This window comes from Sorex fumeus, unplaced genomic scaffold (assembly GCF_029834395.1).
Source record: "Sorex fumeus unplaced genomic scaffold, SorFum_2.1 ptg000014l, whole genome shotgun sequence".
NCBI lineage: Eukaryota > Metazoa > Chordata > Mammalia > Eulipotyphla > Soricidae > Sorex > Sorex fumeus.
Window position 1 is genome coordinate 25,914,238 of NW_026606071.1, and position 12,801 is coordinate 25,927,038.

Here is a 12,801-nt window from a genome sequence, read left to right on the forward strand (position 1 = left end):
CGATCAACGGGAGGGCCATATGTGCTGCTCTAGATACAGAGAATTAAGCAGCGAGCAAAATGGAGTCTGTCCACTTGCTCTGGGGTCTTACCCACCTGCAGAACAGTGGTCCAAGGTGCAACTGGAGTTTATATGGTAGTGTCTTGGGGTCAACTATACCAAAACTAGTCACTGTCACTGAAAAGATCACAACACACCAGCAGACAGACTAATGCAAAATGCTAAGCACTGAAACCGAAGTAAAGTTCTGCTTTTGTCAATAAGGACTTAAACCAGAGGTGGGCGGCTTGTCAAAGGTTACACGGCAAATTAGCAACAGGGTTAGACTTTGATATTCTGAGCCCAGTTTCTTTCTGGGAATTAGCCTGTCTCTACTTATTAAACAGGTAGCAGTGATTTTAGAGTGAATCAAAAATTTTCCCTATAAAATCAGCCATTCCTTCAAATGTATTAATTAGATGTGAGTACTTTCCTCATTCTGATAGAATGGATTTAAAATGCTAATCATAAGATAATATATTCAATAGGAGCTCAGCTTTATCAAAAATATGTACTTCTCTCTGCATGGATCTTTTTTAACCTTTATACTTCTCTGTTATTTGAGCATGTTTCTATAATGATCATTGGTTGATTTTATAGTTAATAAGTTCAAAAGTGAATTAAGCAATGATGAGCATTTACCCTTTCAAGCCAAGTAGGCTATCTGAAACGTGCTAGTAGAGATATAATGATGAACACAGTATTAACCGGTCCTACCTAACTAGAAACCTGGCAAGTAATGCGTGTAGATGGAGATGACAGCCATCAATTCAGAGGCCGAATGGTTTCAATAAACAAGAGGCTCCCCAGCTAGGACTGTTTAGAAATGCACCATATTTATCAAGTGGCTTAATGGCATCAAGGGTCAGGTCAGCCCTGAAGATTTCACAAAAGTCTCCACTGTGTTAGCAGACATTCCGAAACATTTTGACATGTGAATATGGGAGTCACCAGGCCAAGGTGAAATGTTATTTACCAAGTTACTCTTTGACCAGAGTTTTAAAGCCAAACATCCCCCCCACACCCCCTCCTGCCCCAGCATTACACTTGAGTTTCTATTAGGCAGAACCTTCACAGACTACATAGAAGAGGAGACAGTCAAACAGCCTAAGAGGAATAGAATTCCTACTTCTATCCACACAATCCATGAGCCAATGGGGCCAAAGTGATTCTCCTCTCCACTGGAAAATGTCTAAATGGTCTCCATGGTTCGTTCCATCTCTGTTAGCTCTTAATTCTAGAACACTGGTAGGAGTCTCACCCTTGATTGAACAATGTGAGAGGTTCTTGGGAACAGTCTCAGTATCCTTCTCTTCAATGCCAGAGAGAGATAGGAATATCCAGATGATGGAAATGAAAGATTTATCACCTGTAGAGGTAACCAAATCTCCTCTAACTGTTTTGCAGATACCACACCTTGTTACAACACTCACCAAATGGCTGTTTCCCAAGAAAAGCCATAGAAAGGAAATATTAAAGAAGCATCTCTGCTTCTGGGGAAGCTGCCCCTCCCTCAGCCCCAGCTCGCCAAGGCTGGTGTTCCCTAGTGCTGAACAGGATGCAACAGGACTGCCAAGGGCAGCCCACAAACCTGCTAATTAGGTGCACGGACAGTGTTTGTTTTGGAACCATTTACCAACAAAGGAATGTGTCAGGCTGATTCGTGAGAAAAGGGTATGTAATGTATGTGTATTTGAGTCCAGATGAGGGCAGAACCCAGGCATCTCAGTCTGTTTGTGCAAGGACTCAGGATAAATGAAGGCTGAATAAATAAGGAGCCCCAGGGACAGACCAGTCTGAATGCTTCTCTCCTCTTCAGGTTTCATTCTCATCACCCCCCACCCTTCTCCAAATTCCTGCCTAAACTTGAAACACTTTCAAAAAATGATTGACTCTAACTGGTTCTTGAGAAAGATGGAAGAGCATATGGGAGGTCACTGGCATATCTGGGCTCAGACTGTTTTTCTAGACACATATGCCACCCCCAGCCCCCCAGCACCTTCTTCATACTCCCATGAATGAACCAAGGGGATCCAGGATGACAGAAAACATAGCTCTCAAGGGCTCAAATTCAAATGGCACTGAGAAAGTGTGAGCATCTCAGCATCTTCTATGGGAAGAAGTCACGTTCTACTTTAGTTTCTTTCTCTTTTTTTAAAATTTAATCATTTTTTTTATTAGTGAAACACCATGAAGTACACTTATAGACTTATAAATTTTTGTGCTTGGGTTTCAGTTATACAATGATCAAGTACCCATCCCTCCACCAGTGCCCATCCTCCCCCACCACGGGTCCTAGCATCCCTCCCCCGCCCCCCATCCCATCCTGTCGCTGTGGCAGGGCATTCCCCCTTGTTCTCTCTCTCTTCTTTTGGGTACTGTGTTTTGCCAGAGAGGCATTGAGTGGCAATCATGTTTGGTCTATAGACTACTTTTTAGCATGTCTCTCCCACCCTGGGAGGGTCTTCACAACACCCTTTATTTGGTGCTCTCTTCTCTATCCGAGCTTCCTTTTCACCTAGCACATGTGGCTGGCCTTCAAGTCATGGAGCAAAATTCCTGGTACTAATCTGAGCCATTCCTGGGTGTTAGTCTCCCGTTTTGTTGCTTTATGTTCCCCAGATGAATGCAATCTTTCTGTGTCTATCCCGCTCTTTCTGACTCATTTCGCTTAACATGATACTTTCCATGTAGTACCACTTGTATGTAAATTTCATAACTTCATCTTTTCTAACAGCTACATAGTACTCCATTGTGTAAATGCACCAAAGTTTCTTTAACCAGTCATCTGTTCTCGGGCACTCAGGTTTTTTCCAGATTCTGGCTATTGTAAAGAGTGCTGCAATGAACAAACAATTGCAGATGTCACTTCGACTATACCTTTTTGCCTCTCTGGGATATATTCCCAGGAGTGCTATAGCTGGGTCAAATGGCAGATCATATTCTAATTTTTTGAGAGTCGTCCATACTATTTTCCAAAAGGGTTGGACCAGCCTGCATTCCGACCAACAGTGAAGGAGGGTCCCTTTCTCGCCACATCTGCGCCAGCACCGGTTGCTTTTGTTCTTGTGGATGTGGGCCAGTCTCCGTGGTGTGAAATGATATCTCATTGTTGTTTTGATCTGCATCTCTCTGATGATTAGTGATGTAGAGCATTTTCTCATGTGCCTTTTTGCCATTCGGATTTCTTCTTTGCGAAAGTTTCTGTTCATTTCCTCGCCCCATTACTTTCTCTTTCTTTTTAAAAACAAGCCTTCATAAGGTTTGAGTACAATGAACCTTTTGAAGTTTCGTATGTACTTGAAGCTTATAGAAGGGCAGAATATGCTAAAATGGAGAATAATGTCTGTGCCCAACAAGTTTAGGTTCACAAGGACAAGGCTGTGAGGACTGCAAAGAGATGCAGAACCAATTCAGAAAGTCAAGGATGCTGGGAGGAGTCTTCGTGTTATTCAGCACTGGCTGGACACTGCTAGAGCTTGGTGGGAAAGCAATGGGATTTTGACCAAGTTTCTTGGAAAGTCTTTTCTGTGAGCTCACCAGACAAGATGGATTTTAAAAATCAAAAAGATGATGTCTTGGGTTGGAGAGATAGTATAGAGAGTAGAGCGTTTGCATTGCACCTGGGTTCGATCCCTGGCATCCCATATGGTTGCCCAAGCACTACCAGGAGTAATTCCTGAGTGCAGAGCCAGGATAACCCCCTGAGTATCGCTGGGTGTGACCCAAAAAGCAAATAAATAAATAAAGAGAATGTCTTGCTAGAAACTTATTTGCATGAACTTCTCCAGAGGCCAGAGTTTGACCTCAAAGACAGACACAGGAAATGTTCTCCAACTGCATACAGTCAGTGGTAGGGTAGAATGTCAACCCACCTTCGATGAAGTTTAGTCTTTTTTTTTTTTTTAGATTTTTATTAGTGAAACACCATGAGGTACAGTTGTAGATTTACAAATTTTTGTGCTTGGGTTTCAGTTATACAATGATCAAGTACCCATCCCTCCACCCGTTTAGTCTTGAGAAGTTCAAGGTCTTGTATACAACTGCTATTCCTTGGAGGAGAGGGAGAAAACTCATACTGCGCATGAAGAAAAACCTCAAATAATGCTCATTTTGCTTTTCCAACTCCTCTCATTCCCACCCCTTGCTTTAAAAGACAAGTAACATTTTTGGGGGCAGAGTAACCAAAAGTGTTGCAGAAGCTCTGCTAACTCAGGAAGACACCTTCTCTGACGCCTTCCTGAAGGTTAAGCTAGGGTTGTTGACTTTCAAACTTTCTCTCTAGAGAAGCACTTTAATGGTAGGTCAGTTGCTTCAATAGTAACTTCATATTTTTAGGATGTTCATCTGTCTTTGTAAGTATTTGTTACAGCTTTATTGAGATGGAAGTGACATCTAACATATGACTTTGTGGTAACTGTAGGTGCATAGCATTATTTAACACATGTCTATTGTGAATAATCACTGCAGTAAGTTTAAATAACATGCATCGTCTCAGAGGCACTTTCTGTTTGGGAATCGCCCACAGCCCAGCTTGGATATGTCATTTCTCTTCCTTCACTTTATGGTCTCTCTTTCTCTCATCTTTCCTAAACAAAACCATTTAGTTTAAATCCATCACCTTGCTTAGCTACCAATTCTTCTTGTGATGATATCTCTGAAGATCTATTCTTGCAGTAACTTTTAATAATATGGTACAGCATTGTGCTGTATAGCCCTTATATTATCCATCACATTCTCAGAAGTTATTTATCTTCTATTAGGGAATGGGTAGCTTTTGAGCATGTCAGTCATCCAGCTCTATTCTCCATCTCTGGCAAATCATCAGTCTGTTCTCTATACCTATGAGGGTTTTGGTTTAGATTTCACTTATAAGTGTGTTCATACATTATTTATCTCTCTCTGATTTAATTAGTATACATATTTTACATAAATATTTCTCTTAACTGATTTATTTGAAGCTTTGTCAGTGTTATTAATGAATGCACACAAAATTTGGGAGAGCTGAACCAAATAATACATATTTATAGAATGATAGAATGACTATTACATGAAGGACACCAAATGCACTCTTTAGTCTTTTTTTTTCCTTTTTGGGTCACACCAGGTGATGCACAGGGGTTACTCCTGGCTCTGCACTCAGGAATTACTCCTGATGGTATTCAGGGGATCATCTGGGTTGCTGGGAATCGAACTTGGGTTGGCTTCATGCAAGGCAAACGCCCTACCCGCTGTGCTATCACTCCAGCCTCTGTCTTTTTAAAATAAAAATTAGGGGGTGGGTCGAGAAACAGCATAGAGGGTAATGTGCCTGCCTGCTTTGCATGTGGCTGACCCAGGTTTAATCCCTGCACTTCATATAGTCCCCTGAGCATGGTCTGAACATAGAACCAGAAGTAAGCCCTAGGGTGTGGCCACTCCTCCTAAAAAAATTCGGGGGTAAACCTAGTAGTACTCAAGGGTTCCTCCTGGCTTATTGTTCAGTGGCCACTTTTGGGGATACCTGGAGGGTCATGGGATATCAGAGATTGAATTTAGGCCCCCTGCATGCAGGCATGTGCTCCAGCCTATTAAGCCACCACTCTAGCAACCTTGTCTTTACACACAATTGTCTTCCAGTATACCTGCTTTGAGATACAGTCCTGGATGACACTGGGGTTGTAAGTCTTGAGCTCCTGTGTTTTCTGTACTGGAGCAGCTGTGAGGAAGCCTTGACAGTCACATGGGAACATCAACAACACCCAGTGGATCAGACTGAAAGGACAAGACTGATTTATCAGAGTTGGCGTCTTTTAAAATTAATTCATTCTGAACAGTTTTAAGATCAAGTATTTCTGTACTTGCAATCTGGATGCATTTCAAGATCTGGGAATGGCATCTTCACAGCCATGTGTGAAGTAGGATGGTCTACTTGGCAGCACTGGATTTCTAATAAGAAGGGGGAAGAAGAGGGTAGTGTAGATTTGTGAGAAAGAAAGCTGGCTATGAGGCAATGGAAGGAGTTTTTAAAAGCAAAACTAAAGTTCGTTGGATCACATGGTGGATTTATGGACCTCTTTTGCTTTGATAGTCACAGTTTTCCTTTAAGTAATCTTTGGATTTGTAATTCTGAAAAGTTACAGCCCTTATTTCTCATTCTCACTCAGGGAGGACGTGTTTTCTCCTTTCTGTTTCTTTAGGAGATGGGATTTTTCTCATTGTTTTAACAGAGTGTAAAAGTCCTAAAGCTGTGTGTTTCTGTTTCAGTATTTCCAGGAGGGTAGGTGCTGGATTAGGCTTAAGTAAAGTAGTCTTGTAATTCTGGATCTTCCTTTTTATATTTAAAATCTTGCAATTTAAAGTTTTACATTTTCCTATTTAGGTTAAAGATAGTCTATTAGCTTGGGGTGGCGATGGGGGGGGAGATAGAATTCCATTTAATTTGTGTTAAGAAAGAAAGAACATCTTGCTGAGAAACCACCAGGATTAGCTATTGTAGAGAAGGGGGCAGGAAATTCATTCTGAACAGTTTTAAGTCCAAGGAAGTGGGGGGTTGCTCCGGAGCCTTAGGAAGCGCCATCCACAACCCCTATAGCTAACATTGTTGGCTGACCTACCCAGACTAGGGAGGCTTGGGTAACACTGTAACACCGTCCTCCTGTTGTTCATCCATTCGCTCCAGCCGACACCAGTAACATTTCCATTGTGAGACTTGTTGTTACTGTTTTTGGCATATCAAGTATGCCACGGAGAGCTAGGCTTGGGTAGAGGCAAAAACTTACTCTATTCACTTCACGCCCCTCTTGGCTTCACAATAGCCTTTGTGCACCCCTTCAAATAGGGGGTGAGAGTTGGGTTACACCCTGCACCACTTGGGGGCTTAGTCCTGGCTTTGTGCTTAGGAATTACCCCTGGTGGGCTCAGGGGACCACATGTGGTGCCAGGGAACAAACCTATGAGTACTTGATGATGTACTTGCAAGGCAAGTGCCCTACCCACCAAACTATCTCTTGGGCCCTTTGGGGCCATTTTCACAAGAGGCCGGTATGTCTTTTGCACACCCTACTCCAACTCTGGCTAAAGCCTTGAAACCGCCAAAACTTTCAGTCTAGAAAAGAAGGGAAAATTCAAAGTGACAGTTTTGGGTAGACTTCTCTGATGAGTGAGTCACATCCTTTTTTCCAAAAATAAATTTTAGTGCGCTTTCTGTAAAAAATAGTTGGAAGACTATGGTTCCAGAAGATACAATGATAAATAACGGAGGGGGGAGGAGGACCCAAAGTAATCAAACATGGATTTTAGAGTCTGATATATTTGGGTTCAAGTTTTGGCCTTATCTTTTTGGCCAAGTTAATTGCCTTCTCTGAACCTTGGTTTTCTTATTATTAAAATAGAGGTAGCAACATTTCCTCAGGGGACTGGCCTATGATTTAAAATGATGAGATCTATAAATGCTTGGCAGCCTACTGACAAGAATTACTGCTATTTCCATACAATCCCATACATTCTGTCTGTCAGGGAAGACATTCTAGGTGTGGTGTTGGAATTATGTCCATAAGAAACCATTATTAATAGTATTGTAATCCAAAAAAATTTATATTAAAAATTATTTAAAAGGAAAAAAATAAAGCCAGGGAAATGTCTTAAAATTACATATCCATGAGACTCACAAATTAACTCAGAAGACGGCAGCTCATCACAGAAATTTCTCCCTAACCCGTGCCCAGCTGATTTCACTGGAGTGCCTCAATGGAGCAGGACTTCTCTCTCTGCCTACTAAAAATGAACCCCAGTGGCTGCAAACCTCCAGAAGAAAAATCCAGGTACGCCAGACCAGTGACTGAAAACTCCAAGCCACATGGAGGCAGGTATGAGTCATCCCTCCCCACTTACCTGCCCATAAGTGTCCTGGCTGTCACTCCATGAACTGCCGCCAACTGCCATTTAAGTGCATTAATGGCCAAGATCCAGAGACTCACAAATGAATCCTGGAACACAGCAACTCACTACAGAGATTTCTCCGGACCCCAATTATTTTAAGTTTTAGACATCTTATACTATTAATAACAAGCAATGCAAAATACTTTATTTAGCATCTGCCTGTGGGGCAGGCTTTGGTGGTGGTGAGAAAATGTGAAATAATGGTGGAGGGAAGGTGTAACAGTGGTGTTGAAATATTGAATGTAATAAATTACTGTGAACAACTTTATGAAAATAAAATTGAAAAGGAAAAAGGAAAAAAATTACATATCCATGATCTTTCCTCCTACTTAACAATTAGTAAGGAAGGAAAAGAAAGTTGAACAGAGTTGACCCATGTTTGGTTTGTGGTTCTACTCAAATAAGGGTGATTGAAGTCCCATCCCTCCTTAATTGAAAATATGTACTTCAGTATTTTATTCATTTTTGTATTGGTGGTGGTGTTGTGGAGGGTGTTGCTGGGTCACAGCCACCGATGCTCAAGGCTAACTCCTGACTCTGTGCTCAAGGATCACTCCTAGTCGGGCTTGGGGGACTCTGAACAGTGTTGTGAATCTAACCAGGGTTAGCTATATGCAAGAAGGGCACATTACCCGCCATGCAATCTCTCCAGCCCCATTATCTTCTCTTTTTATGATTTATATTTAGTGTATTTTCCTTATTCACTTCTCCAAGCTGTTGCTGATTTTTGCTGTGCTGGTTGTGGTGTCACGGGCTTGACTGTGGCACATGTACACTTAGTTGCCGTGCTTACCCACATGCTCTCCAGGGGTCATGGCCTCCAGCTGTGGCACCTGGGCACTTGCTGGCTATAGTGATCGCTGGGGGACTGAACATTTCCATTCTGATGCTCACAAGGTGCCCATCACTATTCCATCTACATTCCACATATTTTAAATTTCTATATTTAATTTTTATTCATTTCAATTTCTGATCACAGGCAGCAATGCTCAGGGGCTGAGCCCAGCACACTACTTGGGGGTGGCCCCCAGTGGTTGTCAGGTGCCACATGGTGCTGTGGATAGAAGCTGGGACCTCCTGCATGCAACACATGTACTCTAGCCTTTCAAATTATATGGCTTGCCCTCGTATCTATATTTTTTTCTTTTTGGGTCACACCTGGCGATGCTCAGGGATTATTCCTGGCTTTGCACTCAGGAATCACTCTTGGCAGTGCTCTGGGAACCATATGAGATTCTGGGAATCGAACCCGGGTCGGCTGCATGCAAGGCAAACGACCTACCCGCTGTGCTATTGCGCCAGCCCCCAAAGTTTAATTTTTCATCAAATATTTTTTATTTCATTCTAATTCACATAGCATAAAATTCACCAAAATACACAATTTACTGATTGAGCTATATTCACAAGAGTTGAATCTAATTGCAGAACACTGTTGTTCCCCCAAAAAAGAAATCTGTCCCATGAGCAGTGAATCTCTTTCTCCTTCCCTGGACAGCCACGAATAAACTTCTTGTGGTTATGGACTTGCCTAGTTTTGTTTATTTGGGGATGGAGGAGGGGTCATATCCAGCAATACCAGGGTTACTCCTGGTTCTGGCGGGCTCAGGGGATCAAATCCAGGTCAGACACATGCAAAACAAGCAACCTACCTGCCCTAGTACTGCTCTGGCTCTGCATTTGCTTATTCAGTTTATTTCAATAAGGCGCTGGCTTCCATTTCTGGGTAACACTCAGCGCTGCGGCCGTTGGAAGTGTGCCGATCCTCCCGGCCTCCCTTAGCCTCTCCTCTCTTGGGTCTTCCCTGTCGCTGTGAGGTCTCTATGAGAGACACCCACAGCACCTGACTTCCCATCCCTGACACACATTTCATTTCGATGTCCTGCAAGCTGGCATGCACTCTCATTCCTGTTTCTTTTCTACTTCTTTTTTCTCCCAAAATGTTACTTTATGAAAATACCGTGAGTTACAGAGTTACTGCTCGCTGGGTTTTGACCTGCCCTGTTCCATCACAGTCCTGCCACCGGGACTGCTTCCCCTACCCGTGTCCCAGACCTCCTTCCAGCCCACACTCCCATTCCCCCTTGACAAACACCTTTTAAATTAGGTTATTACTATCTGGGGCCTGCTACTTCCATATTGTACTGAGGGTAAGGGGCTTGCTTCTCTGGGGATCATCCCCTGCCTCCCATAGGCTCCACAGGAGTGATTCCTGGGTGCAGAAACAGGAGTGACCCATAAGCACTACTCGTGTGGCCCAACAACCAAAACCAAAAACACACAAAGAACCCCAAACATGGCGTATTTGGTATGATTAGAAATATGTGTATTTGAAAGCTGGGCCAGAGTGATAGCATAGTGGGTAGGGCATTTGCCTTGCATGTGGCTGACCCGGGTTCAATTCATCTGCCCCTCTTGGAGAGTCCAGCAAGCTACCGAGAGTATTCTGCCCACACAGCAAACCTGGCAAGCTATCCGTGGCGTATTTGATATGCCAAAAACAGTAATACAATTCTCACAATGAAGATGTTATTGGTGCCCACTCGAACAAATCGATCAACAGTGGGAGGACAAGTGCTACAGTGCTACAATGCTATAGCATATAAAATAGAAAAGGCTTTTTGAGTCTCATTTTCCTCACCTAGAATCACATTCTCAAGGCTGACATATGCTGCACCTGTTTGTATTTTGTTCCTTTTAGACTGAGTAACATTCCTATGTATGGATGCACCACAATTTGTTTATCCATTCATCAACTGATGGACATATTTTTTGTTTTTTATTTTATTTTTTGCTTTTTTGCTTTTTTGAATACAGTTTCAAGAAACATTTGTATACATGTTTTTGTGTGGTATGTATTTTAAAAGTTTACAAACGTTTATAATCTCTACATTTTAGAAATTCATAATCTATATAAGCTTAAGTATTTGTATTTAGGACATGAGGCTGCTCTGTGTGTGGAGTGTGTGTTTTTGTGTGGAGTGTGTGTGTATGTGTGTGTGTGTGGAGTGTGTTTGTGTGTGTGTGGAGTGTGTGTGTGTGTGTGTATGCGTGTGTATGCACATGCATGAATGTTTACAAATACTCTTTGGCTTTAAAAAGAGGCCATGAGGTCTGAGTCAACTCCTAATATCTTCACTCTAAAAGCTTCAATGTATTTGCTTCCTTTCCCTGAGGACGTGCCAGACACCTTCTGTCTGAACCACAGTGTCAGTGAGCCTGGCAGTGTGGGATGTGAACCATGGCCTTCATGCCCAAAGAGGCCAGTGTTTGTGTACACACATGCATATGCACACACACATACGTACACACTGTTTATTCCTATTTCATTTGGGGGATGAAAGGCAAAGTGAGCTGTATCCTTTTGCCATTTAAGAAAAAGCAAGAGTAAAAATCCCAGCTTTGAATTGGAGGGAAAATCAGCATCAATGAATGTGATGATACCCAAATATCACTTTGGTTAGAAAAATAACGCCACACAAACTCCCACTTTTGTCTCCTTTGAGTCCTAAACCTTTTATCACTTTATGCATTACATCTGTGGAGAAAAGTATGCAGTGAGGCAGATGGCTTGTTCCTCTTTGTCTCCTACTTTTATTCTTAGATTGGTCCATTCTGACCTGCCTCTAAGACGGCATTTTCCCGATCACGGGGCCCCAGAATGCTTGTGAGGATTTGTGCCCACGAGAATATTCATTCGAAAAATGAATCTAAACAATCTCTGCTACCTAATAAGGGAGAGCAAGGTGATTTTACTGTAACTGTTATAGATTACCAAGGTCAAGAGTTGAAAAATAAATAGAGGAAACAGAATGCTTAAAAAGTGTTCTCCATGAATTAGGAAATTTGATACAGGGTAAAAGACAGAAGTGCAGCACTTGGTTAAAGTTGCCCTTATATGTTCCAGTAAAAAGGACATGTGACATACTCAGGAATACTTTTAAAAGACAAGATGTTCTGTACCTGCTCGTTGAAATATCCTCAAAAGGGTAGAGGATCTCTCCATTGTTACAGATTTCACAGATGAAGCCCTTCTGGCTACAAAGGCTGCAGCTGTACACGTGGGAGGTGGCAAATTTAATGACCTTGCCCAAGAATGGAGCCAGCTTCCCCTCTATCACCTGCAGAAAGAGAAGGGGACAGGGAAGCAAATTCATTGAGAACAGAAGTCTTGCAGACACAGGACGACTGGAATTCCTTTCCTTTACACAACAGGAAAACCTCTAATTATAATTTCTCAGCAACACCGAGAAAGAAAAGACATGGTATTTTTGTTCCCAAAGAACTCTCTGACTTCAACCACTGGAAGTTGAAAAAGGAAGATGCTGGAACTTCTTTTGTGGTGTAAGAGAATCAGGGGCCAACAGATGGGGGAACCCTGATCCCCTGGACAGACTCATAGTTTTGGTGTGGTATAGGAATGGAGTGAGGCATTCTCAAAGCACGCTGAAGATATATAGAGGCAATACTGATGTAGTGTTTTTTCTCATAAATTCAATAATATATCTCTTCTCTGATGAGTTAGCGGGATCGTTTTTTCTCTGTCTCCCCTCAAAGAACATGAAGAAATGTGAAAGTTGGCTTCTGCTTCTGCTTGCTAAATACAATAATATGAATAGGTTGCAATTTGGCAGGCTGAAGTCCATATTAATCCTAAGCATATTTTTTTAAAATCAACCCTGACAGCTTAAAAATTGGAACCAGTATAATAAATGGGATATCACCCCCTTAAAAATTTACTTAAAGAAAACTCCTTTTGAAAACTCATTAGATCGGGGGCTGGAGTGATAGTACAGCAGGTATGGTGGTTGCCTTGTTTGCAAGTACCCAGGTTTGATTCCTGGC

The 12,801-nt window shown here is 42.2% G+C and overlaps 1 protein-coding gene across 1 annotated transcript in view; it reads right to left on the reverse strand.

The window, feature by feature from the left end:
* Window positions 1-12,801, reverse strand: part of PLEKHM3 (pleckstrin homology domain containing M3) — a 171,207-nt gene that overhangs the window by 15,054 nt on the left and 143,352 nt on the right. The window contains exon 6 of the mRNA XM_056111788.1: window positions 11,920-12,077. Within this exon, the coding sequence (XP_055967763.1) occupies window positions 11,920-12,077 (158 nt within the window). The remainder of the gene's footprint in view (window positions 1-11,919; window positions 12,078-12,801) is intronic.